The sequence below is a fragment of the Dermochelys coriacea genome, chromosome 16 (genome assembly GCF_009764565.3).
Source record: "Dermochelys coriacea isolate rDerCor1 chromosome 16, rDerCor1.pri.v4, whole genome shotgun sequence".
Lineage (NCBI taxonomy): Eukaryota > Metazoa > Chordata > Testudines > Dermochelyidae > Dermochelys > Dermochelys coriacea.
This window is the reverse complement of record NC_050083.1, coordinates 3,232,994-3,260,917: the sequence shown is the minus strand read 5'-3', so window position 1 is coordinate 3,260,917 and position 27,924 is coordinate 3,232,994. Positions and strand designations below refer to the sequence as shown.

General features: G+C 48.6%; 2 protein-coding genes across 14 annotated transcripts in view; one reads left to right on the top strand and one right to left on the bottom strand.

The window, feature by feature from the left end:
- Positions 1 to 27,924, bottom strand: part of RGS3 (regulator of G protein signaling 3) — a 230,755-nt gene that overhangs the window by 89,980 nt on the left and 112,851 nt on the right. For all 13 annotated transcript variants that reach the window (XM_038374581.2, XM_043498553.1, XM_038374582.2 and 10 more), the window contains 2 exons: positions 19,937 to 20,020; positions 7,161 to 7,272 (listed from right to left, as the gene is read on the bottom strand). In XM_038374581.2, the coding sequence (XP_038230509.1) occupies positions 7,161 to 7,272; positions 19,937 to 20,020 (196 nt within the window). The remainder of the gene's footprint in view (positions 1 to 7,160; positions 7,273 to 19,936; positions 20,021 to 27,924) is intronic.
- On the top strand, positions 21,210 to 26,396 carry LOC119844157 (inorganic pyrophosphatase-like). Its single transcript, XM_043498561.1, is given in 4 exon segments — positions 21,210 to 21,267; positions 21,270 to 21,566; positions 21,569 to 21,997; positions 26,099 to 26,396. Coding segments are annotated over 4 exon segments (876 nt in total). The 5' UTR covers positions 21,210 to 21,224; the 3' UTR covers positions 26,206 to 26,396.

Here is a 27,924-nt window from a genome sequence, read left to right as displayed (position 1 = left end):
TTGCCACCTCACTGCTCACTCCATCTTGCGGATCATTTATGAATCCGTCGATCGCACAGGTCACAGTACAGATCCTTGGGGGACCCAGCTATTTACCTCTCTCCATTGTAAAAACTGACCATTTATTCCTACCCTTTGTCTCCTATCTTTTTAACCAATTGCTGATACAGGGGAGAACCTTCCCTCTTCTCCCAGGACTGCTTACTTTGCTTAAAAGCCTTGGTGAGAGACCTTGTCAAAGACTTTCTGAAAGTCCAAGTACACCATATCCAGTGGATCACACTTGTCCACATGCTCGTTGACTCCCTCAAAGAATTCTAAGAGATTGGTGAGGCATGATTTCCCTTGACAAAAGCCATGTTGACCCTTCCCCAACACATTGTGTTCATCTCTGTGTTTGAGAATTCTGTTCTTTCCTAGAGATTCAGACAATTTGCCTGGTACTGAAGTTAGGCTACTGTCTTGTAATTACCAGGATTGCCTCTGGAGTCCAGGCTCAATAAACAGTAATAAACAGTTTTGCCACAAGGCAAAACTAATGAGGCATCCAAATCACCTGCCCATCACTCCCTGGAGCGTTTACAACACACACTCTCTCCCACAGGGGCAGATGATCTGTGACCAGCACAGAGAGCAGCTGGTGCCACAGGAAACTCTCAAGCTCAGGCCCTTCTGGGATTATTGATCATTCACTGCACTAACACAGAATGAAAGGGGAAAACAAAAAGTCTTTACTCCAGGCATCAGGAATACTGGGGGGTTCCCACCAAGACACAGCTCCCAGGTGGTGAGGGAGATCGAAACCAACTTGCCTGTGCTCCTCTGGTGTCACTAAGCTACGCTCACATGGCAGCCTGGTGTGTGTGTGTGTGCGCGCGCATGTGTGCGTGAGTACTGCCAACCTCAAGCATCATGGGCGGCAGGTATCATAGGCTGGGGGATGCTGTGCCTCCTCAAACAGCCTGGCATGTCCCCATCCATGCTCTTTCCCAAGGGCCCCTCCTGCAGTTCCTGGCACTCTGCCCTGGCCCAGACTGGCTGGGACTGGCCAACCTGCCATGGGTACTCAGGGCAGCTGCCCGGCGCTCCAGGGCTGGCTGCCCGGTGATCCAGAGATGGAGGTGCTGCAGCTGTGCCACATAGGCATAGGAACTAGTGGTGTGGGGAGTGCTGCAGCACCCCCAGGCTCCCGGCTGCAGGCCCTGTGCACCCGGGATCCCGGCCTCAGCTCTGGGGGTGTGGGGATGGATGGGGTAAGGGGACTGGTTTTCAGCACCCCCACTATTAAAAATGTTCCAGCACCACTGCCGTGCTACCTGGCGCTGGGGCCGGGGGCCATGTTGAGGTGCTCTCGGCTCCTGCAAGGGAGGGGGTACAGACAGGGAAGGGGAGGTGTGGGACCTCCAGCACAAAGGTAGGGGCTGGGAGCTAGCCGCCCCCAATGGCTGGGTCACCAGCCGCCCATGCCAAGCGTTCAAAAACCATGCAACTGACCGCACATTAAAAACCGCACATTTTGAGTTCTTCATTTGCTTTCTTTTATGAACCTTTCTTGGTAGAAACGAATAGAAGCTGAGATTCTCCCATATTCACTTGACTCTCGGTGCCAGGGCCTTGAGAACAACACCAAATTTCACCAGACTCTCAGTAAAATCCAGAGAGCTGACCGCACTGTAGGCATGCGCCTGTTCATTGCACAGGGCAAGGGAGGAAGCACTAGATATTGCAGGCAAGCTGTGCACACTATGTGAAAGGGAGGGACAGTGCCAGGAGGAACAGACCCAATGCTTTTAAAACCAAGCCTTCCAAATACTGCAGAGGTGAGCTAAGGAACGAACTAGAAACCACTTGAAACAGCCTGACAGAAAAACCTCAGCCCTCAGGAGTGCCCCAGCCCAGTACCCTGGAGATTACGGCCAGCTCTCTATCTAGTCAGGATTTAACACTGCATCCATCCCCATGGTATCTGAGCACCTGTCCCATCTACAAACTTTCCCACAGCCCCTGACCTCAGCAGAGTTTCCTGAGACAATCATAGTTTATATGCTGGAGTTATAGAGCACAGGGAGGGATCGGGGTGAGATGCTGAATAACAAACAACACAAACTGACCAGGATTAAAAACCAATGAGCAAGGAAAAGAGGGGATGAAAGGAAAGTCGTTGGTACCCTCACTTCCTACCCTTTGTATCTGGGCTCCTTATGTTGGAAGCTCTCTAGGGCAGGAACCGGGTGTACCTGCTCATTCTCTCTAGGGCAGGAACCTGGCCTTTCTAAGTGCTCATTCTGGCAAGTGCCCACAGCATGCGAGTCAAATATGATATCAGCTGTGCAAAAACACATGCTAGTCACTCCCCAGCGGGCCTGTTGCCTCTGCATCTCTCACTTAGAGGTGAGCCCATTGAGGCAGGAACTGCCCCTGAACATGTCTGTGCAGCACCCAGCCCAGTGGGGCTCCGCACTGATTGGAGTCGCTAGATGCTATTGCAATGGAAAAGTTACATAATAACAGGGTCCGGGCATACCTGCTTCTGCCCTCTTGTACAGTCTCCAGCCCTAACCAATAATAAATAATAACGGTCTGTCAAACGCCGTCCCAGCTCTGCTATGACAGAGAAACAGGCTGTTATCAGCCATGCTCAGGGAAATGCTACAAGAGAGAAAGCAACACAAAAAGCCAAGGGCCAAATGTTTAAGATTGTTTGCAGTGTATTAGAACATAAGGCAGGCAGAATCCCTCTCTGGCCTGTGGGGCATATGCTATAATGCACTGAAGGGGAAGAAATGCCTTGTACACAGAACCGCCCAGCACAGATTACACCCTGCAGGCCAGACACATCCCCACAGAGCCAACAATCACTGTATGTAACGTGGGCCCCTGTAAGCAGCAGCTGTTCAGCACCCCCTCGCCCCCACCCCGCTTTTCAGAGGCAGGTGAGCAGACGACAAGAAACCAGGAGCAAAAGGAAAGAGCTGCTCAGCCCCGCACAGCCTGGCAGGTACCAGAGAGGCTGCTGTCAGGCCAGTGGGATGGGAAAGGGGGTGGATTGGCAGTGCATTGCAACAACTGCAGTTCCTGGGTCCCTGCAGAGGCAGAGCAAGTGGAACAGGGCAGCTGGCCCATTACATGAAACCAGGCTCAGCACTCCTGGTCCAGACAAGAGGCTTCCCACTGGGCCAATGAGGAAAGTGGGACAGCACCTGGAGGCTACGGAAGGTCAGTCAGGAGTCAGCAGGCAAAGGGTAGGAGATGGGAGCTGACTGAGACAGACAGTGGTTCCTGGGGGCAGGTTAAAGGCAGGAGAGAAGAAAGAGGGATTTGGTGATGGAGATCCCCATGGTCAGGGGGGCTGGAGAGGACCAAAGGCAGGAGAAGCAGTAGAAGGAGATGTCTGCAGGCTCTAAGCTGCAGAGTTAGAGCCCAGGGCCAGAGGCAGGGGAGCAGTGGAGGGATGAATGAGCTACCGTCTTCTTGCTGGAGAGCTGGGGTGTGGTGAGAACAAGGACTGGGTGCATGGGGGATATGGAATAGGCACGGGGATTTGGTAGAGATTGCGTGCACAAAGTTGCTGTAATCAGCTGGCTCCCAGGAGGGGTGCTGTTTAAGTAAGAACCTTAAGTGAAGTCCTTTGAGTTAACCAAGAGGGACACTGAGGCAAGGAGCCACTTGCAGGGCTGCCCCAAGGGCGTGTCCTGGAGAAGGCCACTCATCCATAGGGATACTAGCCTCTGGGGGCACCTCCAAACTGAGAGCAAAGGCTCACTCCATTGACAAAGGCCCACTTCAAAGTACCGAGTAATGGCTAACGGCTACTTCGGCTCCAGCCAGCAGCAGCAAGATGGGATAGGCCCAGCCATGTGACCGGCAGACGCAGGGGAACAGTGTTGCAATCCTGGGGCTAATTATCATACAAGAGGCTGCTTAAAGCATAGTGCCTCCTCAATGCCCTGAGCACTGGGCCGGCAGAACAGCATGCAAATGGAGACGCCTCGTGGAGTGCGAAAAGGGTGGGGACAAGGAGCATGGCTGGGGCAGATTTCTCAGTGGAATCCCTGATTTGGGCTATTATGTATTGTTGCCCCTTTCCGTTCCCGATCTGAAGCTTCTCCACCCCAAGGGGTGCGGTCCTAGCAAGCCAGTAACTTTGGGATGGAAATTCCCACAGTATCTACCAGGGACGCTCACCCCATTACATTGGAAACACTGGCTGGCGTGATGCTCATCAGCCATGCTGGGCTTATAAAGCAGGAAGACTGTGCATTGTAAAGCCGATTATACTGATTTGCTTTAGCACAGCGCAGCGAGCAGCAGAAACAGGAAACATCACAATGGCCTTCAGCGTACCGGAGCTGTCTCAATTGTTACACTCAGCAATACGCCTGTTCCTAGTAACTTGTCATTCAGTTATTTCAGAGAGGAGCAGAAAGTTGCTGCCAAAAGGGACTGGCAGCTTTTGGCTTTGGCTCTGGCTCAGTGACACGTTTGCACCAGACTTGTGTAATCCATAAGCAGGCTACTTTCTGGAAGCAAACGGCACTGACAGCTGGATTCCTAGGGAAGGTCACTCTAAAGGTTATGCAAGGCAGAAAGAAACACCCTTTTCTGGAGGGGCTCCCTGTGCTTGCTCAGGCAATAAGTAACAGACAGCTTCCTGAGAAATCCATCTTGCATGAAGGAGCAGACGGCACATCCCAGTGCAGGTTCTGAGTGACCTGAGCAATAGCCATGAGCAGAGCCAACTTCTCCAAGCTCTTGACCAGGTGCAGGAGAAAGCAGCCACCTGGCTGCAGTTACGATTCCGAGGGCCATTGAATGACTCAGCCAGAGGGCCCAGCTGGGAAATCAAACATGCACCTGATGCCCACAGAAAAGTTCTCCCCCTCAGGGGATGGCTACACTTCGAGCTGGGGTGCGATTCACAGCTCGAGGGGAAATACAGGTAGGGAGCTAAAGCCAGAGCACAGCCTTGGAAGTGCAAGTGGTGGGAGGACCAGCCATCCCAAGGACATCCCGATGGGATGGGCCGGGGGCTGTTAGCCCCTCCTGTGGCTGCGGCTACACTCTCCCTAGAATGCAAGCTCGATGAGAGCTCGTGTGAGCATTTCTCCTTGAGCTGAGACACAATCCCCAGCTCCAAGGGCCAATGTACTCTAAGAGGCAACATTTCTGTATCCGTTCTTTAGACACAACCTGCGCTGGGGTAGGAGTGCCAAAACCATTCTCACACATATTCAGTCTTGTTTCTAAATGAGTTTGCTTTTCCTGTGTCATCCCTCATTGTGTCTGCTCTCCCCTTGTAGTCTAGTGAATGAGTTTACTGGTAGAAAGATCCTGGAAAAAGGAAATCCTAAGTGACTCGTGCAAAAGACACAAACATACCATGATACTTGCATGTCACAAACAGCTCAAATATTCTCTATCCAGAGCTCACAAGGAACTGGAACAAGCTGACAGCCAAGACTCATTCCCAGAGATTTAAAATCAGCGGGAGGAGTGATGGGAAACTCACAAACAGGAAACACAGGGTAAATCACTAGTTGGGAAGGACAGCCCCGCTCCAGAGAGTGCCCTCTCAGCAGTAGATGTGGACTCCTAGTGCCATCTACACTGGCATACCAAACAGCAGAGCCTGATTCCACAGGCGGGTGACATATTCCTGGAGGCTTCATCACATGACATAATCTTTAATTAAAGATTAATCTGTAATTCCTGGAGACTCCAGGACAATCCTGGAGGGTGGGAAACCCTATTCCACAGCAACTTCAGGCCTGGGGCCAGGGAAGGAGATGGGGTGGGGAGATCCAGGCAGTGCACCAGGTCCACAGCGCCTCACAACTCCACCCACACAGAATGTCAGCCACTCCCACTCCTCTGCCCTGACCAAGCAGGTCTCCCATCAATGAGATGTCTTCACCTGCACCAATTACACAGCAAGACGAGTGCTAGGCTCGCCTGGCCAATGTCTGGGGTAGCTGTGGGCTGTGAGCCAGTCTGCACAATCCACCAATGCAAAGGAGGAACACCAAGCAATGAGCAAGCCAGTCCTTCAGTGCCATATCTACCATCCACTCCTCAGTTCTACATTTCACCTCCATTGCCTCCCGCCCGCAACCCACCGTCCACGTCATCTCCAGCCTCAGCAGCGGCCTCTTGGGGGCTGTGAGCTGAGGGGCTGTACATGTTCCCAGGTATGCTGGCTGCCCCAGGGAAGGAGAGGCATGGAACTAGGGTCAGGGAAGGGGTGTTCCTCATTTGTATCTCAACAGCCAAGACTAGGTGCTGCCTCCCCACCCCCTCCCAGCATCCCAACTGAATCAATTGCTTCAGATCACTCCCCACCGCTGAAGCAGCCTCTGCTGGTAACAGTCCCTGCAGCCAGCCCATCAGCAGGGTGTAGCAGCCATGTCAGGCAGGCAGCGTGAGAGGAAGGCTCCCAGCCCAATTGGTGTGTCAGGGCATGGATGAGAGAAACTGTCCTGGCTGGCTATGAAGGGAAACCATAGACGGTTAAGGAGGAAGTGCGGTAAGCAAAGGTCACTAGGGCTTAGTCACAGACCTGCGGAAGAAGCTGCTGTGCTCTGTTAAAGCACCAGAGGGGAAACCTCGAGACTTCGTTTCCCTCATTGTCTCAGCTAGCCACTGCTGCAAACAATACGGCACCGTGGGACAGGGAAGGACAGATCAGCATGGCAACTGCACAGCAGGCAGCAGCCTTGGAAGGGCCAGCCCGTCACCCCTGGAGAAGAGCCCTGTTCACAGCAAGGGACAGTCTCTGCAAGAGGTCTGCAGTTCTCTGGCAACCAGAGTTCTTCCTACCTGCCCCTGGAATATGAACAGACTGGAGCCGGTGTTAGGTGATGATGGGCAGGGCTGGCTGGAACCCCCAGGGAAGGGTAGCTAGGAAAGCAGGCTCGCTGCCTGTCCTGAGCTCCTCCATGGGGTGTACATTCAACAAGACAAGCAGGAGGGGAAATCATGTACTTCTGAAACCCTTGCAACACCAAGAAACAACGGGGCATGACGGCATGCTGCCTGGGCTGCATCACTCGCCCACTGTGCCTTGATGGGCCAGCTATCTCAGCGAGCCATTTAGAATCAACAGCCAGAAAATGTTCACAAAAGCCTGGCACGAAGAAGCTTCTGCCTGCTGGCACACTCACCCTCCTGGAGTTTGACACTTTGGAGATAGAGAGGATTCCTCAGCACATTGCAGCGCCCTGGCTCATCTTCCTTAGTGAAGAGCAGCAAGTCTGAGTAGATGAAGACGGTCACCTGGAGGATAAGATGACAACAAAGAAGGCATCAGGAGCCATTGCCAAAGAGCCTCCTTCCAGCCTAGACAGTCATCAGCCCCAAGAGTTAGCCTGGAACTCCAGGGCCTCCTTTCCAGCCCTGCAGAGGCCTCTGGAGACACACTGGCAATGAAGAGAGCATTTCAGACACTGCAAAACTCAGACTACTTCAAACGACAGAAGCTTGCTACCATCACTCCTACCCTGCAGGCTGTTATTTACAGGGGACTTCTGGAGCCCTGTGATGGGAGGAATCAATGTATCCAGAATGTAATAGATGCAACTGTTGTGCCCACATGCACACACCCACACCGCTGTCTCTCCAACCCTCCTTTCCAAGGTTTTCACACCCCAGGATGAAGGACAGGAAATGATTTGAGTTATGGAAGTTCCCGCCTGGCAGCACATATACTCTCTCAGATTGCATGAGAACCCATCTTGGTGAGGATGAGGGGCTTTGACTGTTTTAAACCATCACACACTGTCCTGCTCCCCTCAAGTAAACGACATGTTGGCTCTGAAGTAGCCATGCTAAAGGAGAATGTTTTCAGGCACTTAATGGAGACAAACAATAATACTTAAAAACAATAATGATTTTGGCTGCAATTGGGATTCAAATATTGCAAAATACTGAAGCTACATGCCTTAGCGACCCTGAAACTCGAGTGAGGGACCTACTATATATTCATGACATTAACTGCAGAAATGGAAGGCCGATTTTCTTCTGGGTTTGTACAGCTCCTAGCACAGCATGGCTCTGATTCATGACTAGGGCTCCTAAGTGCTACTGCAATAATAATAATAAATAACAAGCAAAAGCATCAACTCATCCACCACGTGGGACTCCATGACTCACACATTAGCAGTTCTGTCCTGTCAGCCAGTGTACGACTTGGCTTGGTTACGAAAGGCACTCGCTGGACTCTGAGCTTCCCCAAGTCTCAGCCACATGCCCAAAACATACATCCAAATCTAGATTTAAAAGGGGACAGGACAGTCCCTTGAGAACCTCTTGAATTTCTTTCTCCTCTAAAAAGAAAAGGAGTACTTGTGGCACCTTAGAGATTAACAAATTTATTAGCGCATAAGCTTTCGTGACCTACAGCTCACTTCATCGGATGCATTTTGCTTCCTAGACAGCCAATAGATGAACTGTGTGAGAGATGAAGTGGAACAGGAGAGAGCCAACCTCAGGCTAGCAAGCTAGGATACAAAGGGACCTAAACAAATTAGAGGATTGGGCCAAAACAAATCTGAGGAGGTTCAACAAGGACAAGTGCAGAGTCCTGCACTTAGAACGGAAAAATCCCATGCACCACTACAGACTAGGGACCGAATGGCTAGGCAGCAGTTCTGCAGAAAAGGACCTAGGGGTCACAGTGGACGAGAAGCTGGATATGAGTCAACAGTGTGCCCTTGTTGCCAAGAAGGCCAATGGCATTTTGGGATGTATAAGTAGGGGCATTGTCAGCAGATCGAGGGACATGATCGTTCCCCTCTATTCGACATTGGTGAGGCCTCATCTGAAGGACTGTGTCCAGTTTTGGGCCCCACACTACAAGAAGGATGTGAAAAAACTGGAAAGCATCCCGCGGAGCGCAACAAAAATGATTAGGGGACTGGAACACATGACTTCTGAGGAGAGACTGAGGGAACTGGGATTGTTTAGTCTGCGGAAGGGAAGAATGAGAGGGGATTTGATAGCTGCTTTCAACTACCTGAAAGGGGGTTCCAAGAAGGATGGATCTAGACTGTTCTCAGTGGTAGCAGATGACAGAACAAGGAGTAATGGTCTCAGGTTGCAGTGGGGGAGGTTTAGGTTGGATATTAGGAAAATATTTTTCATTAGGAGGGTGGTGAAGCACTGGAATGCGTTACCTAGGGAGGTGGTGGAATCTCCTTCCTTTGAGGTTTTTAAGGTCAGGCTTGACAGAGCCCTGGCTGAGATGATTTAGTTGGGGATTGGTCCTGCTTTGAGCAGGGGGTTGGACTAGATGACCTCCTGAGGTCCCTTCCAACCCTGTTATTCTATGAGTCTATGCTGCTGTTCTCCCTGATCTCCCCCTAGCTAAGTGCCAGCAGTTGTACTGCACCTACAGGAATGCTGTCATGGGTTGAGACTGCCGACTACCACAACTTCTTTGTGGCCAAACTTGTGGCAACTTATTCCCCAAAGCAGAAAGTTAGAAAACCTGAATGCTTTTTGCTAGGCTTGTAAGAGAGAATCTGCTTGCTGGCTTTGTTACTGCTCTGTTGTCACCATTCCCTGGACCATCCTTCACCACCGCACTGACTGAGTCACTGTTCACACTTGCAGTGTGGTTCTGAGAGATGAGGTAGAGAAGAAGAGGCAGATTTCACTAGGCTGAGGTTCTAAAAGATTTCAGGTTCTAACAAAACTCCATATGTTGTGTCAGTGTTTCTGATGCTGAAATCAGTGACCTTGCTACAGTCCGTTTTCCTTCCTGCACGCAGGTTTGGTTTGTGGAGTTCTCAGTAGTGCAGAGCTATGAACCTCGCTTTAGCTTACAAATAAAACTAGCCTTGTGTTTGCTTCTCTTACTAAACAGCCAGAGGCCCTCCCCTGCTCCCAACACACACACTTGCTAGTACCCACACTCACCCCCTCAGGGGTTGGATTAATTATTAACTTCAAGACCAACACAGTACAAACCTCACCCTAAGCCTGCTTCTGAATTTGGTTTGTTCCAAGGGTCACTCCCTGCGGGATCCCTCCATCCCTGGCCCTAGTTCACTCTGCCTTACAAGGAGACACTCCAGCACTGCTGTATCTTCCAATGGGAGCTAACAGGAAACAACGGAGACCAGGAAAAGTCAGCAAAATTACTCTAGCTCCATGTGTGGGGTCATAGGACATAGGAATTTCCAGACTGGATCAGACTGATGATCCACCTGGTCCAGTCTCCTGTCTCTGGCAGTGTCAGTACCAGCTGCTTCAGAGGAAGGTGTGAAAACCCAGTAGCGGTCAGATAAGGGATAATGTGACCTTTGCATTAGGTCTCTAAAGGTACATTTAAAATGGAATAAAAGACCCATGGCATGGCTGTGGCTGGCTTAGGTCAGCTAACTCAGGCTTGCGGAGCTCGAGCTGCAGGGCTAATAATTGCTGTATAGATATTCGGGCTCAGGCTGGATCCCGGGTTCTGGGGCCCACCTCCTCAAGGGGTCCCAGAGCTCAGGCCTGAGCCTGAACATCTACACAGCAGTTTTACAGCCTTGCAACCCAAGCCCCACAAGCCTGAGTCAACTGACCCAGGCCAGGGGCAGGTGTTTAATTGCAGTCTAAACGTACCCTAGCAATTAGAAACTGGCTCACGCCCTGAAGCCTGAGGTTTGATGTCTCTTCCAAAATGTTTATTGTCATTAATCATAACAACTCTGGATGTTCTTGTTATCCATATAAATGTCCAACCTCTTTTTGAATCTTGTTAAATTCTTGGCCTCAGCAAGTTCCTGTGGTAAGGAGTTCCATAGTCTAATAATGTGTTGTATGAAGAAGGGTTTCTGTTTATCAGTTTTTAATTTGTCACCCTTTAATTTAATTGAATGCCTCCTTCTTCATGTGTTATGAGACTGAGAACAGAAGTTCCCAATCTCCCTTCTCTAGAACATTCGTTACTTTACATGCTTTTATCATGCTGACTCTTATTCATCTCCTCTTTAAAGTAAACAATCTCAATCTTTTCAATCTTTTGTCCTGGGAGTTTTTCCAGGCCCCTCGTCATTCTCATCATCCTTGGACCAAGAGTCTTTCACACTCCCCAAGAAAAATATTACTGTTATTTTGCAAACACACATCCCTTTAAGCCCAGTGAACACAAAAACACAAAAGCACTTCCTTTAAAGTAGAGCTGGTCACAAACTGAACTTTCCATTCCATGGGAAACTCCAGCATTTGAAATACTTATTTTATTTTTGTTTCAAATTGAAATGAAAAGCTTGCAATTTCAAAATTTCCCATGAAACAAAATTTCAAAAAAATTCCAATTCAGAACCATCAAAATATTTCATTTTGATAATGTTGATTCTTTTCCTTTCAACTATTTTATTAAAATATTAAATATAATATATTTTCTATGTAGTATTAAATATATCACAGAATATTATAAAATTAATATTTTAATGATATTAAAGTTTAATCAAAATGAATAGAAACAATAAACTCAACTCAAAATGGTTTAACTGTATTGAAAATGACAGTATTTTGACAATATTGAAATGAAATGAGAAAGTCAACATGAAACATTTAATCTTTTCCTGTGGAAAATGCCCTGCCAGGTGGAGGAGGGGGAGGGCAGAGCACTGACTCTGAGCTCTGGCCAGGCAGAGGCCAGTAGAGACTTTGGACAGAGCTGTTTCAATGGGGTGCAGGGGGTGGAAGCTGGACTGGAGAGGGTCTGGGAAGCAACCAGAGGCGAACTCCAGACACGTGCTGCAGAAGGTGAATTCAAGGATCTGAAAGGGAAGGGGAGATGGAGCAGTAAATGGAGAGGCAAGGAGGGTGAAGACAGAGACAAGAATATCATTTAGTTTAGAAGCCAAGCAGATTTGAACTGAAGATCAAAGAGGCACAAACACAAGAACATACAATGCGATTTCACAGTCACTTTTCCGAGCAGACCTGTGCTTCAACTGCGAACACGGAAAAATTAAAATTCAGCATGTAGAGAAAATAAAAGTAGACACCAGTGCAGACTACTCTGGAGGTGTTTATACCAAACAGGAGTGGAGTCCAGTGCAGACTACACAGGAGGCATTTATACCAGAGTGCAAGTGTCCAGGTAGCTCCTGGTTTTCAGAAGGTGGTATTCTACTTTACACCAAAGGCCACACACATCACAGAGAAATGGTTTGTAAAATTCCCTCCATCTTCCTCGCAAACCCCATGGCAAAGTAAGGGCAGGGTGAACCCTCCAGGTGAATAGGAAAGTCTAGGCACCTGGAACATGTTCCTCCTGCTGAGCTAGGAGAATGGCGAACACTTGGAGGAGGGAGCATTCTGAAAGTTAGGGGTTAGATAGTTACATGACACTGTACAAAGTACCTGCATTTGGGCTAGTTCTTTTCTGGAGCATATAGAGAAATAAGCCGGCTCTCGAGCACAAGTAAAGCATTTCCCAATGATCCTCAGACTGGGGGTGCTATCCCTCTGCTCAGCAGCCGAGGGTTGGCTGAGCAGCAGCAGCCACGGGACTGACTCAGCGGTTTCATGCAGGATTCTAACTGCTAACAAGGTGGGTCAACAGAAGAGCTACTCAACTACTCCAGTGAGGCCCCAGGCGAGGGTACGGACGGAAAAGACACACATCTCTCCCGAATGGTACTGTCACTGCTGTGACCCGCAAAGCCAAGGTGCTCAAGCTAACAGTTTCCTGCGTGGTAGTGGGGCACAGAGGCGCAGAGAGTTTCCTGGGAAAGGTCAGACAAGACCATGATGATAATGCAGCCTGCATAACGCAGGACAGAGAATTCCACCCAGGGCTTCCTGCATCATGCCCATAAGTTACAGCTGAGCTAGAGCAGAGCTCTTAGAACAACACATCCAATCTTGTTTTTGTACCAACTGAGCTATATTGCTATACAAACTGATATAACTGAGCTTGTCTGAGAGGGTCATGGATAGGGGAAGGGTAAGAGGGGGGTCTGGGGTAGGGAGGGGAAGGTTGGGAGGCCAATGAGGCAGAATGGCAGTATGGGGGAGGGGAGGGGAAGATGTGGGGGTCTCAATGAGGCGGGATGGCAGGGTGGGGGTGGGGAGCGTCACTGAGGTGGAATGGCAGGGTGGGGGTGGGGAAGGAAAGGGAAGGGAAGGTGGGGGATCAGGAATGGGGGAGGTAAAGGTGGAGGGCATCAATGAGGCGGGATGGCAGGATGGGGGTGGGTAGGGAAGGTGGGGATGTCAGTGAGGTGGGATGGCAGGGTGGGGATGGGGAAGAGAAGGTGGGGGGATGTCAGTGAGGCAGGATGGCAGGGTCGGGGTGGGTAGGGTAAGGTGGAGGGTGTCAGTGAGGCAGGATGGCAGGGTGGGGGTGGAGAGGAGAAGGTGAGAGGTGTCAAGGAGGCGGGATGGCAGGGTGGGGATGGGGAGGGGAAGATGGAAGTGTCAGTGAGGCAGGATGGCAGGGTGGGGGGGTCAAGGAGGTGGGATGGCAGGTGGGGGTGGGGAGGGAAGGTGGGGGTGTCTGAGGCAGGATGGCAGGGTGGGGGTGGGGAGGGGAAGTTGTGGGGGGGTCAAGGAGGTGGGATGACAGGGTGGGGATGGGGAGGGGAAGTTGTGCGGGGGTCAAGGAGGCGGGATGGCAGGGTGGGGATGGGGAGGGGAAGGTGGGGGGATGTCAATGAGGCAGGGCAGGGTGGGTGTGGGGTAAGGAAAGTGCGGGGGTGTCAAGGAGGTGACATGGCAGGGTCAGGGTGGGAGGGGAAGGTGTAGAGCAATTGAGTCTCTGGCCCAATCAGACTTATTAGGCAGGAGGGAATTGCCATGAGTTGCAGTTACTGAGAAGCTTCCTTTTGAAACCTCTCCTGGAGTTCAGTAGGTCCGTCTGACCCTTTGTCCCAGCTGGGCCCAGCTACCCCACTCCTAGCTGGACCTGCCACCCCCAAGTGCTGGGATCTTGCAGTGCAAAGCGGGGAGGAACGATCTGAAGAGAAATCCCTGCTTGTGTCTCCAAGTGGGGGGACCAGGGCATGCTGTGCGCTCCAAGTGCGGGGTTTCCGGCTGCCCCGAATGGAATTCCCGATGGCTGGGAAGGCAGGAAAAAGAGGGGTCAGGGAGAAGAGGGGGGTGGGTGGAGTCTGTTATAGCATCAATGGCTGCCTTCAAGGGCATTAGGGAATGGACCAGACAAAGGGAAAGTACATCTAGGTTCCTCTGCAAAACAGGCTGCAGCATTCTGGATCCTCTGGCTGGAGGCTTGTTGGGGGGATTTCAGAAGACCATAAAAGCGGGAATTGCAATACAGTCTAGACAGGATGTGCGTAAGGCCTAAATAAGGATTGCACCAGAGGTAGGGCCAGAGAAAGGACAGATTCTGGCAGGGCTCCAGAGATGGAGACAGATTCCCTCCTACAGGAGATGGAGGACAAAGAGCTTCGAGTTCCTGGCTTTGGAAGTGCCAAGTTATGGCCCAAGTGAAGGGGGTGATAATGGGTCAGGGAGGAAAGGCAAAGCAGTTCATTTTTAAATCAAGATGCAGGAATTCAGTCTCTGCCAGCTGCCCCATGGCTTCCCGATCCTGAATGATTCAGAGCTCAGGCAAACTGAGGGATCAGAGAGCAATGCCCACACTGGTGCCAGGCATCTGCCGTTCAGAACTGGTGTTCTAGGCTGAAACAGGTCAGGGTTAGAAGAGAAAGAGGGCAGAGGGAAACAGGCACACTGCAGAGAGGAGAGAGGATTATCTGGTAATTGACAGCGGACCAAAGAGTGAGATAGAGAAGGCCAAGGGCTGCCCTGAGATCAAGCCAGGTGGGAAGAGAGGTGTGATATTCTATACCTTGGGGGAGCATCCTGGAACCCCCATATTCCTCATTTTCATATAATCATGATCTTACATCTAAAGCATGCCTTGTAAGGTATCAGGGGAAAGGTTATGATCTGCTGAAAGGTTTCAGAGTAGCAGCCGTGTTAGTCTGTATTCACAAAAAAGAAAAGGAGTACTTGTGGCACCTTAGAGACTAACAAATTTATTAGAGCATAAGCTTTCGTGAGCTACAGCATCCGATGAAGTGAGCTGTAGCTCACGAAAGCTTATGCTCTAATAAATTTGTTAGTCTATAAGGTGCCACAAGTACTCCTTTTCTTTTTGTAAGGAGAGTGATCACTTAAGATGAGCTATTGTCAGCAGGAAGGAGGGGGGAAGGAGGAAAACCTTTTGTAGTGATAATCAAGGTGGGCCATTTCCCACCTTTTCTGCTGAAAGTCATTTCTCTATCCCTATATGTGTTTCATTAATACATATGAAGTTATGAGATTGTGTTGTATGGTTGTCACTAAAACATGCTGTAAATTGGGTAATCAGCCAGATATTAGCTCCCCAGAGGCAACAACAAGGAAAGTAACCAACATCCAGGCAAGGTGTCAACCAAACCATCAACAGCCATTGTCCATTGTCCAGCAAGGGAGCTACAATGCAGTGATTCATCTTGGGGGGAGAGGTAGCTCAGTGGTTTAAGAATTGGCTGGCTAAACCCAGGGTTGTGAGTTCAATCCTTGAGGGGGCCATTAGAGATCTAGACCAAAAATTGGGGATTGGTCCTGCTCTGAGCAGGGGGTTAGACGAGATGACCTCCTGAGGTCCCTTCCAACCTTGAGAGTCTATGATCTGCATGAGGCCACACCAGGGGAATTGCTCAACCTTGCTGGGAGAGACTCAGCAATGCCACACAGACATTCCTGGACTTGTGTTTTCCAAGCGCATGGTCTGAGGGTATAAAACTGACACAGTGGCCACATGTGGGGCTTTTTATCCTGCCCCCACCTATGCTGCAAGCAACTAAGACCCCCAGAAGAAGACAAGACTCCAACAGAGGAGACTGGCCTGCAATACTAAGGACTGCAATATCCAGTGGGGTGAGAAAAACTGCTTCATCTAGTTGTTGCCCAGTCGAATAGGCTTGAGAGTTTAGACTGCGTGCTTATATTTTATTTCTTTTGGTAACTAACTCTGATTTTTTGTCTATCACTTAATATCACTTAAGATGTACCTTTTATAGTTAATAAATTTGTTTAATTGTTTATCTTTACCAGTGAGTTTGTATGAAGTGTGGGGCAACTCTGCTCAGGTCTATCAAAGGCTGGTGTATATCCACTTTCTATTGATGATGTCGTGAACCAATTAATAAATCTGCACTGCCCATCTTGAGCAGTGCAAGATGGTATATTGCTGGGGTACAGGGCTGGGAGCTGGAAAGATTTGACTCTCGTGCCTTTCTCTGGGTGATTCATGAGTGGCTATGAGAGCATTCATTCTATATAGCTGGGCGTGGGGCTCCACATGCAGTTGTGCTGAGTGATCACAGCACCTGGCAGGGTTTGCTGTTGGTCAATAGCAAGGCATTGTGAGAGACAGCCCAAGCTGGAGAGAGTTCAGGGGCACAGCGGTCCCAGGCTACACCCTGGGGGGATCCCGTCATGAGAGGGACCCATGACTCTATAGTATAGGGTAAGACTCTGCTCTTGTGCATGCCACCATAAATTGGACATGAAAGGTTTAAGATGACAAACAGATGCTCTCAGTTCCACTGGAGAAGGGAGGTCTCCAGCTTTCTGAAAGGATGCACTGCACTTGCTTCCAGCCCTGCTAGGTCCCAGGAGATCTAGATAAGTTCATGGAGGATAAGCCCATCAATGGCTATTAGCCAGGATGGGCAGGGATGGTGTCCCTAGCCTCTGTTTGCCAGAAGCTGGGAATGGGTGACAGGGGATGGATCACTTGGTGATTCCCTGTCCTGTTCATTCCATCAGGGGCACCTGGCACTGGCCACTATTGGAAGACAGGATATTGGGCTAGATGGACCTTTGGTCTGACCCAGTATGGCCATTCTTATCTTCTTATCAGATCTTAGAGCGGGGATGTTACTGAGCATGAGCAAGCCGTTCGATCAAATGCTAAGTGATGTAAAAATGTTACTAGTTACGATCCTCCTCTCTCAATAATGCAGCTAGCTAGGCTAAGAACTGCTTCTAGATGCTGCTGCACACTGTGCCAAACATGGCAGCTCAGTCTTCCTCCCACCTCATTAGTCCTATCACTCCACCCTCCAGAGCCAGGCTCCACGTCCCTCAGCCACATACTTTTCTCTCTTCCCCCTGGCCACGTTTAGCAGATAGCATGGCCCCAAGAGCAACATGATTCCCAACCATCTGTCCTGCACACACACCCAGGGCACACTTCTTTCATGGAGATAACTCCGATTTGGAGATCCCACTCTCATACCTTAGACATGATAGACCAACAGGACCCATTTGTTCTCTGGCACCCTTACTCTGACAGAGCTTGGACATCTACAGCAGGGGCCCCAAAATGGCTAACCAGAGCCACTTGGCTATAGTGACAGGGAAGCATATTTCTTCTAGCTAGAAAAGTCTCAGCATCACCGTCTCCATGTTCCCATCTATTTCCACTTCCTGCCCCCCTCACCTTTGCCAGCCGGAAATGGCAGCTCAAGGACACAGGGTTAGCTAACGTTTTGCTGCTCTTGTAGACCTTTGAAATGGAAACAGAGACAAGCAACTCCAATCAACCCAGAGTGGGCATCAGGGCTGTACTAAATCATTGCCCCACGGGGCGGGGGGGGGGGAGGAGGTAAATATTACGACAGTGCCTCCACACCCTTACAGGAGCTGCACTCCCACAGCTGAGTGCTCCACTGATGCTGCATATACCTGCACTTTCTTGGAGGGCTCTGTAGCCCTAGAAGAGCTGTGGCAGTGAAGGACATTTGAAGCACAGGCAGGGTAAGAGTCTAGTTGCAAATCAGTGATGAGTTTCCCAAATTAATGACACAATTTTCCAATGACTTTCATGGAAAGACCAATGAATCAGATCAGGAAGAATTATGTTTTGAACACCAGAGAGAGAGAGAAACAGGAACAATTTAACAGAGCTGAACCACACAGATGCCTGTGTGCCGTTGGCCAGAAGTGAGGCCATGGTTTTCTGAGACTCTGCAACCAGCCAACCAAAAACATGGAACACAAAAGGATCTGAATAGTAAAGGAAAAGGTCCCTCCACAAAATTTTGGACATGCCACAAAATTTTGTGCAGCCAAACAGGTCACCAAGCATCCAAGTGACTATACACGTATCAGCCAAACTGGAGGAAGAACGGATTTTTCTGTTCATAGCAGTTCCAAAAAAATCAAAACATAATTTCAGTTTGAGCTGAACGGAAACCACTTTTGGAGTTTCCAGTGAAACTAAGAAGCCGAAAACATTTCATTTTGGATCGAAAGAACTGATTTTTAATAAAAGCAAAGGGATTGAAGGGCTGGATTCACAAAACCCATCTCAAGACGATGGCACTGATGCTGGTGCCCCCTTTAGCCCAGTAGTGAGGACACTCACTTGGGATGTGGGAGACCCAGATTCTAATCCCCGCTAGCAGGAACTTGAACCCAGGTTTCCCCCCTGCCAGGTGAGCACCCCAACCCCAGGCTGCTGAGTATTTGTGGGGGTGGGGCTCTCATTCTCTCCTGTTGAGGCTGTCCCACTTTGTAGAAAAGCAGGACTAGTCGCTGGTCAGACAGCATGAGAACGACTCCGACTTGGTGGGCAGGGAGCTCCGTTTGGGGGTACCTGGGTCCAGTCCCTACTCCAGGGAGTATTATACAAACAGAACAGCTTCAACAGGACAGACCCAACCCTCAGAGGAGCCCATAGCCAGTAGTTAGGGTACTCGCTCGGTGGAAAGGGGAGACCTTGATTCATGTCACTTCTCCAGAGCAGGGAGTTGAACGTGGGTCTCCATACACCAGGTGAGTGCTCTAACCACTAGGCTGAAGGTTAGGGGGTATGGGAGTGCCCAGGTACCTCTTCCTCTCGGGAGGTTGGTATAAAAATCTAGCCCAAAAAATTGAATTGAGATGTTTTGTTAATGTCAAAAGAGTTCATTTCAGCATTTCCAATTTAAAATTATTGTTTTATCATTTTAATTTAATTATAATTTTCATTTCAACCAAAAAATTTTCCCAAAATTGACACAAATTTGTAAAATGTTTCGGTCGACCCAAATCTACATTTTTTGGCAATCAAAGATTTTGATGGAAACCTTTCTCCCACCTCTACTCATTACGGTAACTGGGCAGGAAAAGAAGGGTGCTCCACATGACGGTGTTTCAAGCAAAATCATCTAAGATAAACTACACTTAGTCCCATGCTTTCACGTCAGACATAGACAGGTTACTAGAGCCCAAGGAAACTTAGACAAACCTCTTCTTCAGCTTCAAATACTTGGGGTTTGCAGCCCCTACATTTTGGATCCAAATGAACCCAAAGCAAAAATCAGCTAAAATCACCAGATTCCCCTGGTTTGGCTGTTGAGCCTTCTGATGTACACAGCCTGGCTCAAGCATGTAACCACCCCTGGTCTGTCAGGGTTTTTCACACCCCTCCTGATAACGCTGCAGGCACAAAACACAGCAAGTGAGGAGGGGCCAGGAGTTAGGAGAGGGCATATTTCCCCTTTCAGGACCTACACTTACCAAAAACCAAATCATGGTGAAATCTAGGTATGGTTTCCCTTGAAACGTGTTTTGGTTTCTCTGGCTTTGGGAACTTCCACAGTGCACAAAGGTTCCCAACCCTACCGCAGGATTAGGTCCTGCGCCAACAGTTAAGCAGAAACAAAAACCTCATGACTTTTAGGCAAATGACTGGCATGTGTTTGCCATGTGTCTGATGCCATCAAAATGGATGTGAAGAAGAGAAGACTTCCAGCAATTGCTGTGGCAGTTAGTCTATCCCAAGATGAACTGGCTACAACTGTTTTTGAATTCCACTGGAATGAAGGCATTTTAAAAGTCAAACATTGACCTTTTCAATCTAACACGTTAGATGTGTAGGAATGAGTTTAAAAAGCATGAGCACAATAACTATGTTAGGAGTGAATGAAATTCTCACCTTTACAGTCCTGCTTCTGCCTTCATGAAGCAGCAGCTCCTCTGACAAAAGGAGAGTCCGGACCGGGTTGCAAAGGTCTAGAGGCTAAACATTTAAAAAAAAAAAAAAAAAAAAAAAGATCCAGAATGTCAACTCGAAATGAGAAAGTTTCCCATGAAACCTGTGTTAACTCTCCACCCCCCAGAAGCTCTTTGCCTTTAGTTTAAGTTGTAAACCACTGAAAATGAAGCAGCTATGAGCAGCCCCGTTACAGCACATCTCTCAAGGATGGAAACTCTGCAGTCTAGCTAAGTGATAAAAGGGGAAAAAACCCCTCATATTTAACACCTATGTCATGTGAAGCTATAAAAAGATTATCAGCAGCTTCTGCTTCTCTGTACATTACTTATTCTGCGAAGTGTGGGCTTGCCTGTGGCGGCTCAGAGAGCAGGAAGCACAACCACAGCAGTAGCCCACCCCAGTCTCATCTAGATTCAACACAAATATGGGGAGCTACATATTTTTAATTGATTAACTTCATTAGCAAGATTAAGAGACTCTGGGCAGGGTGCCTTCTCTCCTTCTGTGCTGCAGTGGACTTTGGGCTACATAGCCAACTTTGCAGGGGCAACTTGTTTTGACAATGGAGAAGTCAAGAACTCAAAAAAAAAATCAGTTGCTCTGATTCCTGCACAATGCTGACAAAACCAGCTTCTGAGACAATACAATGCAGAAGAGCATTCAGAGTGGTGTAACTGCTGCCTTGAATGGGACTTTGCTCTGCAAAGCCTACAAGATAAAATACTGCAAAGCATAGAGACAAAGTCTGAACTCACTGAAAGACGCTGTCGTTAATATCTGTTTTAAAAGTGTGGGAACATTTCAGAGTGAAACCAAGAGTCACTAACTTGGAAAGACAATAAAACAGTAACAAAGCCCCAGTTGTGTTCTTACTTAAAGACAAATCACGAATGTATCCATTGTTTGGGCACGGTGAGTTCAGATAACGCATGCAATTCACGTGTAGTAGTTGTGCTGTGGAAGGCAGTGATAGGGAAGGGAACTTGTTTTGAAAACTAGATTATGCAACTGGCTGGGCTCATCCCAGAAGCTGCACACTGAGTCAGCATGGTGTGTATGAGTGCTATGCAAGAAGCTGTATACACCTATGTTCAATCCATATAAGCAGGCAGGGCTGAGGAACAAGTGTGTCTCAGACAAAGGAATGCTGGTTTACCTGCCTGCCAAGATCTCCCTAAGGGGCCGGTACGGTGTGTGTCAGTTTGTCTCCTTTGCTGCCGGTGACACCATGGCCAGCTACAGCGTGAAGGAGCGCACCACCCCCAACAGCCTGGATACCGGCTCTTCTTCAAAAATGATAAAGGACACTACATATCACCATTCCATGATATTCCAATATATCCAGTTGCTGGCAACAATGTGTTCAACATGGTTGTGGAAGTACCTCGATGGACAAATGCAAAGATGGAAATTGCAACAAAGGATCATCTAAACCCAATTAAACAAGATGTGAAGAAAAGACAGCTGCGTTATGTTGCTAATGTATTTCCCCTCAAGGGCTGTATCTGGAATTATGGTGCTATCCTACAGACATGGGAGCATCCAGGACATAAAGATGAAAATACTGGTATTATGGAGATAATGATCCAATTGATGTGTGTGAAATTGGAAGCAACTGGAAGCAATTGGAAGCAAGAGGAGCAGTAATTAAAGTGAAAGTTCTGGGCACAACAGCACTGATTGATGAGGGGGAGACAGACTGGAAAGTAATAGCAATCAATATTGAAGACACTGAAGCAGCCAACTATAACAATATTGATGATGTCAGAAAGATGAAACCTGGATACCTAGAAGCTACAATGGACTGGTTTAGAAGGTACAAGGTACCTGACGGGAAGCCAGAAAACCAGTTTGCATTTAATGGAGAATTTAAAGACAAGGATTTTGCAATTAACATCATCAAAAGCACTCATGAATACTGGACAGCTCTAGTATCTAAAAAAACAGATGGAGGAGAAATCAATTGCGCAAATACAACTGTGTCAGACAGTGCCTTTTGTATTAAGGTACGCCTACAGTACGAAATTATTTTGAAATTATTCTATTTGAATTTTCGGAAGCGATTTTATACATTCGGTTTTCTGTGTCCCCACTAAAGCATGTGAATTCGGCAGAGTGTGTCCACAGTACCAAGGCTAGTATCAAATGTCGGAGTGGTGAACCATGGGTAGATATCCCACAGTTCCCGCAGTCCCCGCTGCCCATTGGAATTCTGGGTTAAGCTGCCAGTACATGATGGGGCAAAAAAATTCTCGTGGGTATTTCTGGGTATGTGTCGTCAGTTGCTCCTCCCTTTGTGAAAGCTACGGCAGACAATCGTTTTGCGCCTTTTTGGAGTGCAGATGCCATACTGCTTTGAGCAGACGGTGGACTGCTGCTCTCCTGCTACTATGAATCCACCTCGCATTTCCTCTCGCCTTTCTAAGTATCTACTCTTTCTCTTCCTCATCGAACGATTCTGCTGCCAACTCTGCTCGGCCATCGTGAACCGAGCAGCACAGCTTCCACCACCAACTCTGCTCTCCTGCTATTGCTGCACTTCCAAACTTCTCCATGTTCTCTGTTCTGGGCTCCTGCCTTCATGAAAGCTACAGAAGACAACCATTTCCCACCTTTTTTCGGCCATCGTGAACTGAACAGCACCTCTTCCGCTGCCACTTTGCTCTCCTACGTTTCGCGCCCTTTTTCCAGGATTACCCATGCAGGCACCATAGCCATGGAGCCCGCTCAGATCTCCGCTGCAGTTTTGACCGTTGTAAAAACCTCACGCATTATCCAGCCGTATGTGCAGTACCTACAAAACTTGGCGAGGAAGCGACGACAGCACAATTACAATAGTGATGAGGACATGGACACAGACGTTCCTAGAAGCAAGGCATGTGGTGACTGTGAGATCTTGGTGGTGTTGGGCCAGGTTCATGACGTGGAACACCAATTCTGGACCCAGGAAACAAGCACAGACTGGTGGGACCGCATAGTGTTGCAGGTATAGGATGATTCCCGGTATCTGAGAAACTTTCGAATGCGTAGGGCCACTTTCATGGAACTTTGTGACTTGCTTTCCCCTGCCCTGAAGCGCAAAGACACCAAAATGAGAGCAGCCCTCACTGTTGAGAAGCGAGTGGCCATAGCCCTGTAGAAGCCTGCAATGCCTGACAGCTACCGGTCAGTCAGGAATCAGTTTGGAGGGCAAATCTACTGTGGGGGCTGCTGTGCTCCAAGTAGCCAATGCAATCATTGACCAGCTGCTATCAAGGGTAGTGACTTGGGAAATGTGCAGGTCATAGTGGATGGCTTTAATGTGTTGGGGTTCCCTAACTGTGGCGGGGTGATAGACGGAATGCATATCCCTATCTTGGCACCGGAATATCGGGGCAGCCAGTACATAAACTGCAAGGGGTACTTTTCCATGGTGCTACAAGCACTGGTGGATCACAAGGGACGTTTCACCAACATCATCGTGGGATGGCCGGGAAAGGTGCATGATGCTCGCAACTTCAGGAACTCTGGTCTGTTTGAATAGCTGCAGGAAGGAACTTACTTCCCAGACCAGAAAATTACTGCTGGGGATGTTGAAATGCCTACAGTTATCCTCAGGGACTCAGCCTACCCCTTAATGTCATGGCTCATGAAGCCGTACACAGGCATCCTGGACAGTAGTAAGGAGCAGTTCAGCTATAGAAAGTGAAGAATGGTGGTAGAATGTGCGTTTGGATGTTTGAAAGCGCGCTGGCACAGTTTACTGACTTGGTTAGATCTCAGCACAACCAATATTCCAATTATAATTGCTGCTTGTTGTGTGCTCCACAATATCTGTGAGAGTAAGGGGGAGACATTTATGGCGGAGTGGGAGGTTGAGGCAAATAGCCTGGCGGCCAGTTTCACACAGCCAGACAAAAGGGCGATTAGAAGAGCGCAGCAGGGCGTGCTGCCCATCAGAGAAGCTTTGAAAGCCAGTTTCATGACTGGCCAGGGTATGGTGTGCCAGTTACCTGCCCCCTATATATATGAAAGAAAATAAAGTCACAATTGTTTAAAAAATGTTCTTTATTATTTGTTGCACAAAACATTGAGAGAAATCAGAAGCTAGATGGGGGAGGGAGGGGCATTGGGTTAGGGGGGTGGAGGAGGAGGGAAGACCAAGTCCAGAAACCAAATCAAAATTTAGGATATGCCAGATTTCTGTTGTGTGTGCAGTCCTCTAGGGTTCTGTTGTGTGTGCAATCCTCTGCATAGCTCCCCCCTCCCCCTGTGTTCTTGGGCATCTGGGTGAGGAGGCTATAAAACTTGGGGAGGAGGGAGGGTGGTTATACAGGGGCTGCAGCAGCAGTCTGTGGTCTTGCTGCCTTTCCCACATTAGATCCACCATACAGCAGAGCATGTCAGTTTGCTCCCCCATGAACTTGACCATAGCATCCTGTGCTCTCATCACACACATCCCTCCTCTCTTTGTATTCATGTAACGCTTTACCCAACTCCGCAATTGTTTGCCTCCATGCATTCAGCTGGGCCCTATCAGTGCGGGAGGACTGCATGAGCTCGGCAAACATGTCATCCCAAGTTCATTTTTTCTGCCTTCTAATCTGGAGCAGCCTCTGGGACGGAGTAGATAGGGGCCGCGTTGAAATATTTGCACCTGATGTGGGAGGAGAAAAAGAGAGGGTAGTATTTTAAAAGATACATTTTAGAGAACAAAGGGGAAACTCTTCCTCAGTGAAACAGGCAATTCATAGTACACAGCACATATTCTTTCTGTACAAGGTCGCATTTTGCCTCTTATACTGAAGAGCCTGCCACTTTGGTGTGAGTAAGCCATCACATGCGGCCGGGCAACAGAATTCAGTTTGCAGGCAGCCATGGTAAGCCCTAGGGACATGCGGGGTTCTGCTTCTTCCGCATTCATTTCAATGCTTTCAACCTGCTGGGCTCCCTTTCCCATAGCATGCAATGCTTGGTGGGTTTGCCATATAAAAGGAGGACCTGCAGGCTCTCTGGGAAGATCGCTTCACACAACACCCACCCCCCAACACACACACACACCATGTAGCTCCGATGAGGCTCTAAGCAGGGATAAACCCTTTAAACTAAATGCAAACAGCCCAGCGCGGCTGGGTTTCCCCCCACCCTGCACCCCCCACCGCATGGCTCTGATCAAGCTCTCACTCACCAGAAGTGCCTTCTCCAGGGTTATGGTCCAGGAGCCTGCCTTGGGAGTGGGGGAGGCTGTTGGCTCCAGCGTTAAGACTAGGTCCTGGCTAGGGGAGAAAACGGACTCCCCACTTGCCGCCTGTGCACTGTCCTCCTCCTCCTCCTCCTCTTTGTCCTCCAAAAACTCATCTTCCTCGCTCCGTGCTACTCCCCCCTTGCAGGTGTCCACGGACAGTGGTGGGGTACTGGTGGCGTCACCCCACATAATTGCATGCAGCTCACGGTAGAAGCGACATGTAGGGGGCTGTGCCCGTTCGCCTCCCTGGCTTTTTGATACGCTTGCCTGAGCTCCTTGATTTTTGTACAACACTGCTCTGTGTCCCTGGAGTAGCCTCTTTCCGTCATGGCCCTGGAGACTTTAGCGTACGTATTTGCGTTTCTTTTTTTGGAACGTAGTTCTGCCTTAATAGATTCATCTCCCCAACATGCCATGAGATCTGGTACCTCCCGTTCGGACCATGCTGGAGCTTGTCTGAGAATCCAGGACTGCGTGGTCTCTTGTGATGGTGGACGCTGCATGATCGCCTGTGATGGGGGACTGTGCTGATGGTCACCTGTGCTGATGTTGACCAAACAGGAAATTCAAAAGTTCCCGGGGCTTTTACTGCCTACCTGGCTAGTGCATCGGAGTTGAGAGTGTTGTCTAGAGCGGTCACAAAGGAGCATTCTGGGATAGCTCCCGGAGGCCAACAACGTTGAATTGCATCCACAGTACCTGTAACCCAGAACTGCGATCTCGATTTTAGTACTACTCCACTTGCCGAGGTGGAGTACAGAAATCGGATTAAAGAGCCCTTTAAATCGAAAAAACTGGTTTGGTCGTGTGGACGGAATCAGTTTTATTTCAAAGTAACTCAGCTAATTCCGAAATAACTGCGTCCTATAGACTAGGCCTTAGTCAAGAATCTGCTAAAGCTACTGTGGAAGCAGTACCACCCTGTGGAACTCCCAATACAATACCACCTGAAGTGGACAAGTGCTTCTATTACCAGAAAAACTAAGACCTAAAGGTGGATGTTGAAACGTCTACATTTCTCCGACCAAAAAAGCCCTAAGTGGGGGGAAAAAATGAGAAATACTAGCTTACAGTTCCAGAGGAAAAAATAGTCTTGTCTTATAGATAACTTATAACAGAATTGCATATCTATCAATAATGTGGCATGTTCAAGATGTACCAAAGACATGTAGAGAACTAAAAAGTAAAAGAGCAGCTTCATGTGTCTTAATATGTATCTTTGTACATCACAACAGTAGTTGTTCAACTCAATTGTGTATAAAGAAAAGGAGTACTTGTGGCACCTTAGAGACTAACAAATTTATTAGAGCATAAGCTTTCGTGAGCTACAGCTCACTTCATCGGATGCATTGAAGTGAGCTGTAGCTCACGAAAGCTTATGCTCTAATAAATTTGTTAGTCTCTAAGGTGCCACAAGTACTCCTTTTCTTTTTGCGAATACAGATTAACACGGCTGCTACTCTGAAACCTGTCAATTGTGTATAGAATGCTTGATGGGTGGGTGTGCACTGTATTTTAGTGAGAAATAAAATTATTTTGCTGAAAAAAAAAAAAGAAAAGATCTCTGGTGTAACTCAAGCACTGCAAAAACCCAGACACAATGGCAGCTGCAGGTGACGCACGGCAACAGGAAAAGCCAGGTTAAACTGAACACAGCGGGGCACCAGCCCTCTGGAGAACAAAGATATGGGAGGTTTAGGGTACTATAGGAAGTAGGGAAAAGGCGTTTTGTTATCAGGGAGGGAACAAAGAGGTTAGGCTATTTGTAGCCACAGTGGATACAGTGGATCCCAGCCATGTGGCATGGAGACGCTGAGAGAGGGTTTGAGTTGTGAAACTGCCTTGGACAAAGATGGTCCTCTGGTAAGTTTTAGCCACTAGAATGCAGGTTCTATTTTTGTTTTATTTGTAACTATTTCAGTTATCTCATCTTAGGATCTCAATCTCTGTTCCTTTTTAGTATATTTACTCTTGGTTTTACTCTATGCAGTATATTGAAGTGTAACTCCTCAGCTGATCCAACAGGCTGGTGTGCATGCTGCTCTTTGCAGACAACAGACATGGTAACTGCTGGGAGTGCCCTGTGACCAGGGGCTGGTACTGCAGGGGTCACTTTTTAAGGAGCTTTGGGGACTGGCGTGCACCTGAGATTAACCTGCAAGGCAAAGTGAAGGCTGACAGAGCTTTTAAGGCGTTTGTTCAGGGACTAACAGATTGGAGTGTCAGGTGGATGATGCACAGTTTAGCTCCACCAAGTCCCTCTTCCTCTGCGGCAAGGGGTAACAAGATGACTGACAGTCCTGAACTTCCTGAGAGGGCATCACAACAGGATTCCCTTAGGTTTTCTGGAACAAAATCCAGAACTATTCAGTTATGAAAAGCTGTGCAATACCACCTGGGCACAAGCAGGAGGTAGAAGCCTTAAAACCAGCTCTGATAATCAAATTCTTGCAGCTAAACTGCAAGACCAAAGCTTGTGGAATTGGGAAGTTACCTATCCATCCTACCATACATCTGATGCCTGTCTTGATGTGCTTTGATTTTAGGGCTGCCAAGTGACAAGACTATGAAATTCCTGGTTACATACCCAGCTGCAAAAGTGTATCTTGCAGCCACGAGCAGAAGCCAGGTCATTCAGTACCTTCCGTAATGAGAACTTGGTGGTCCGAAACACAAGCTTGACTGGTCAGGATTCCCCCAAATG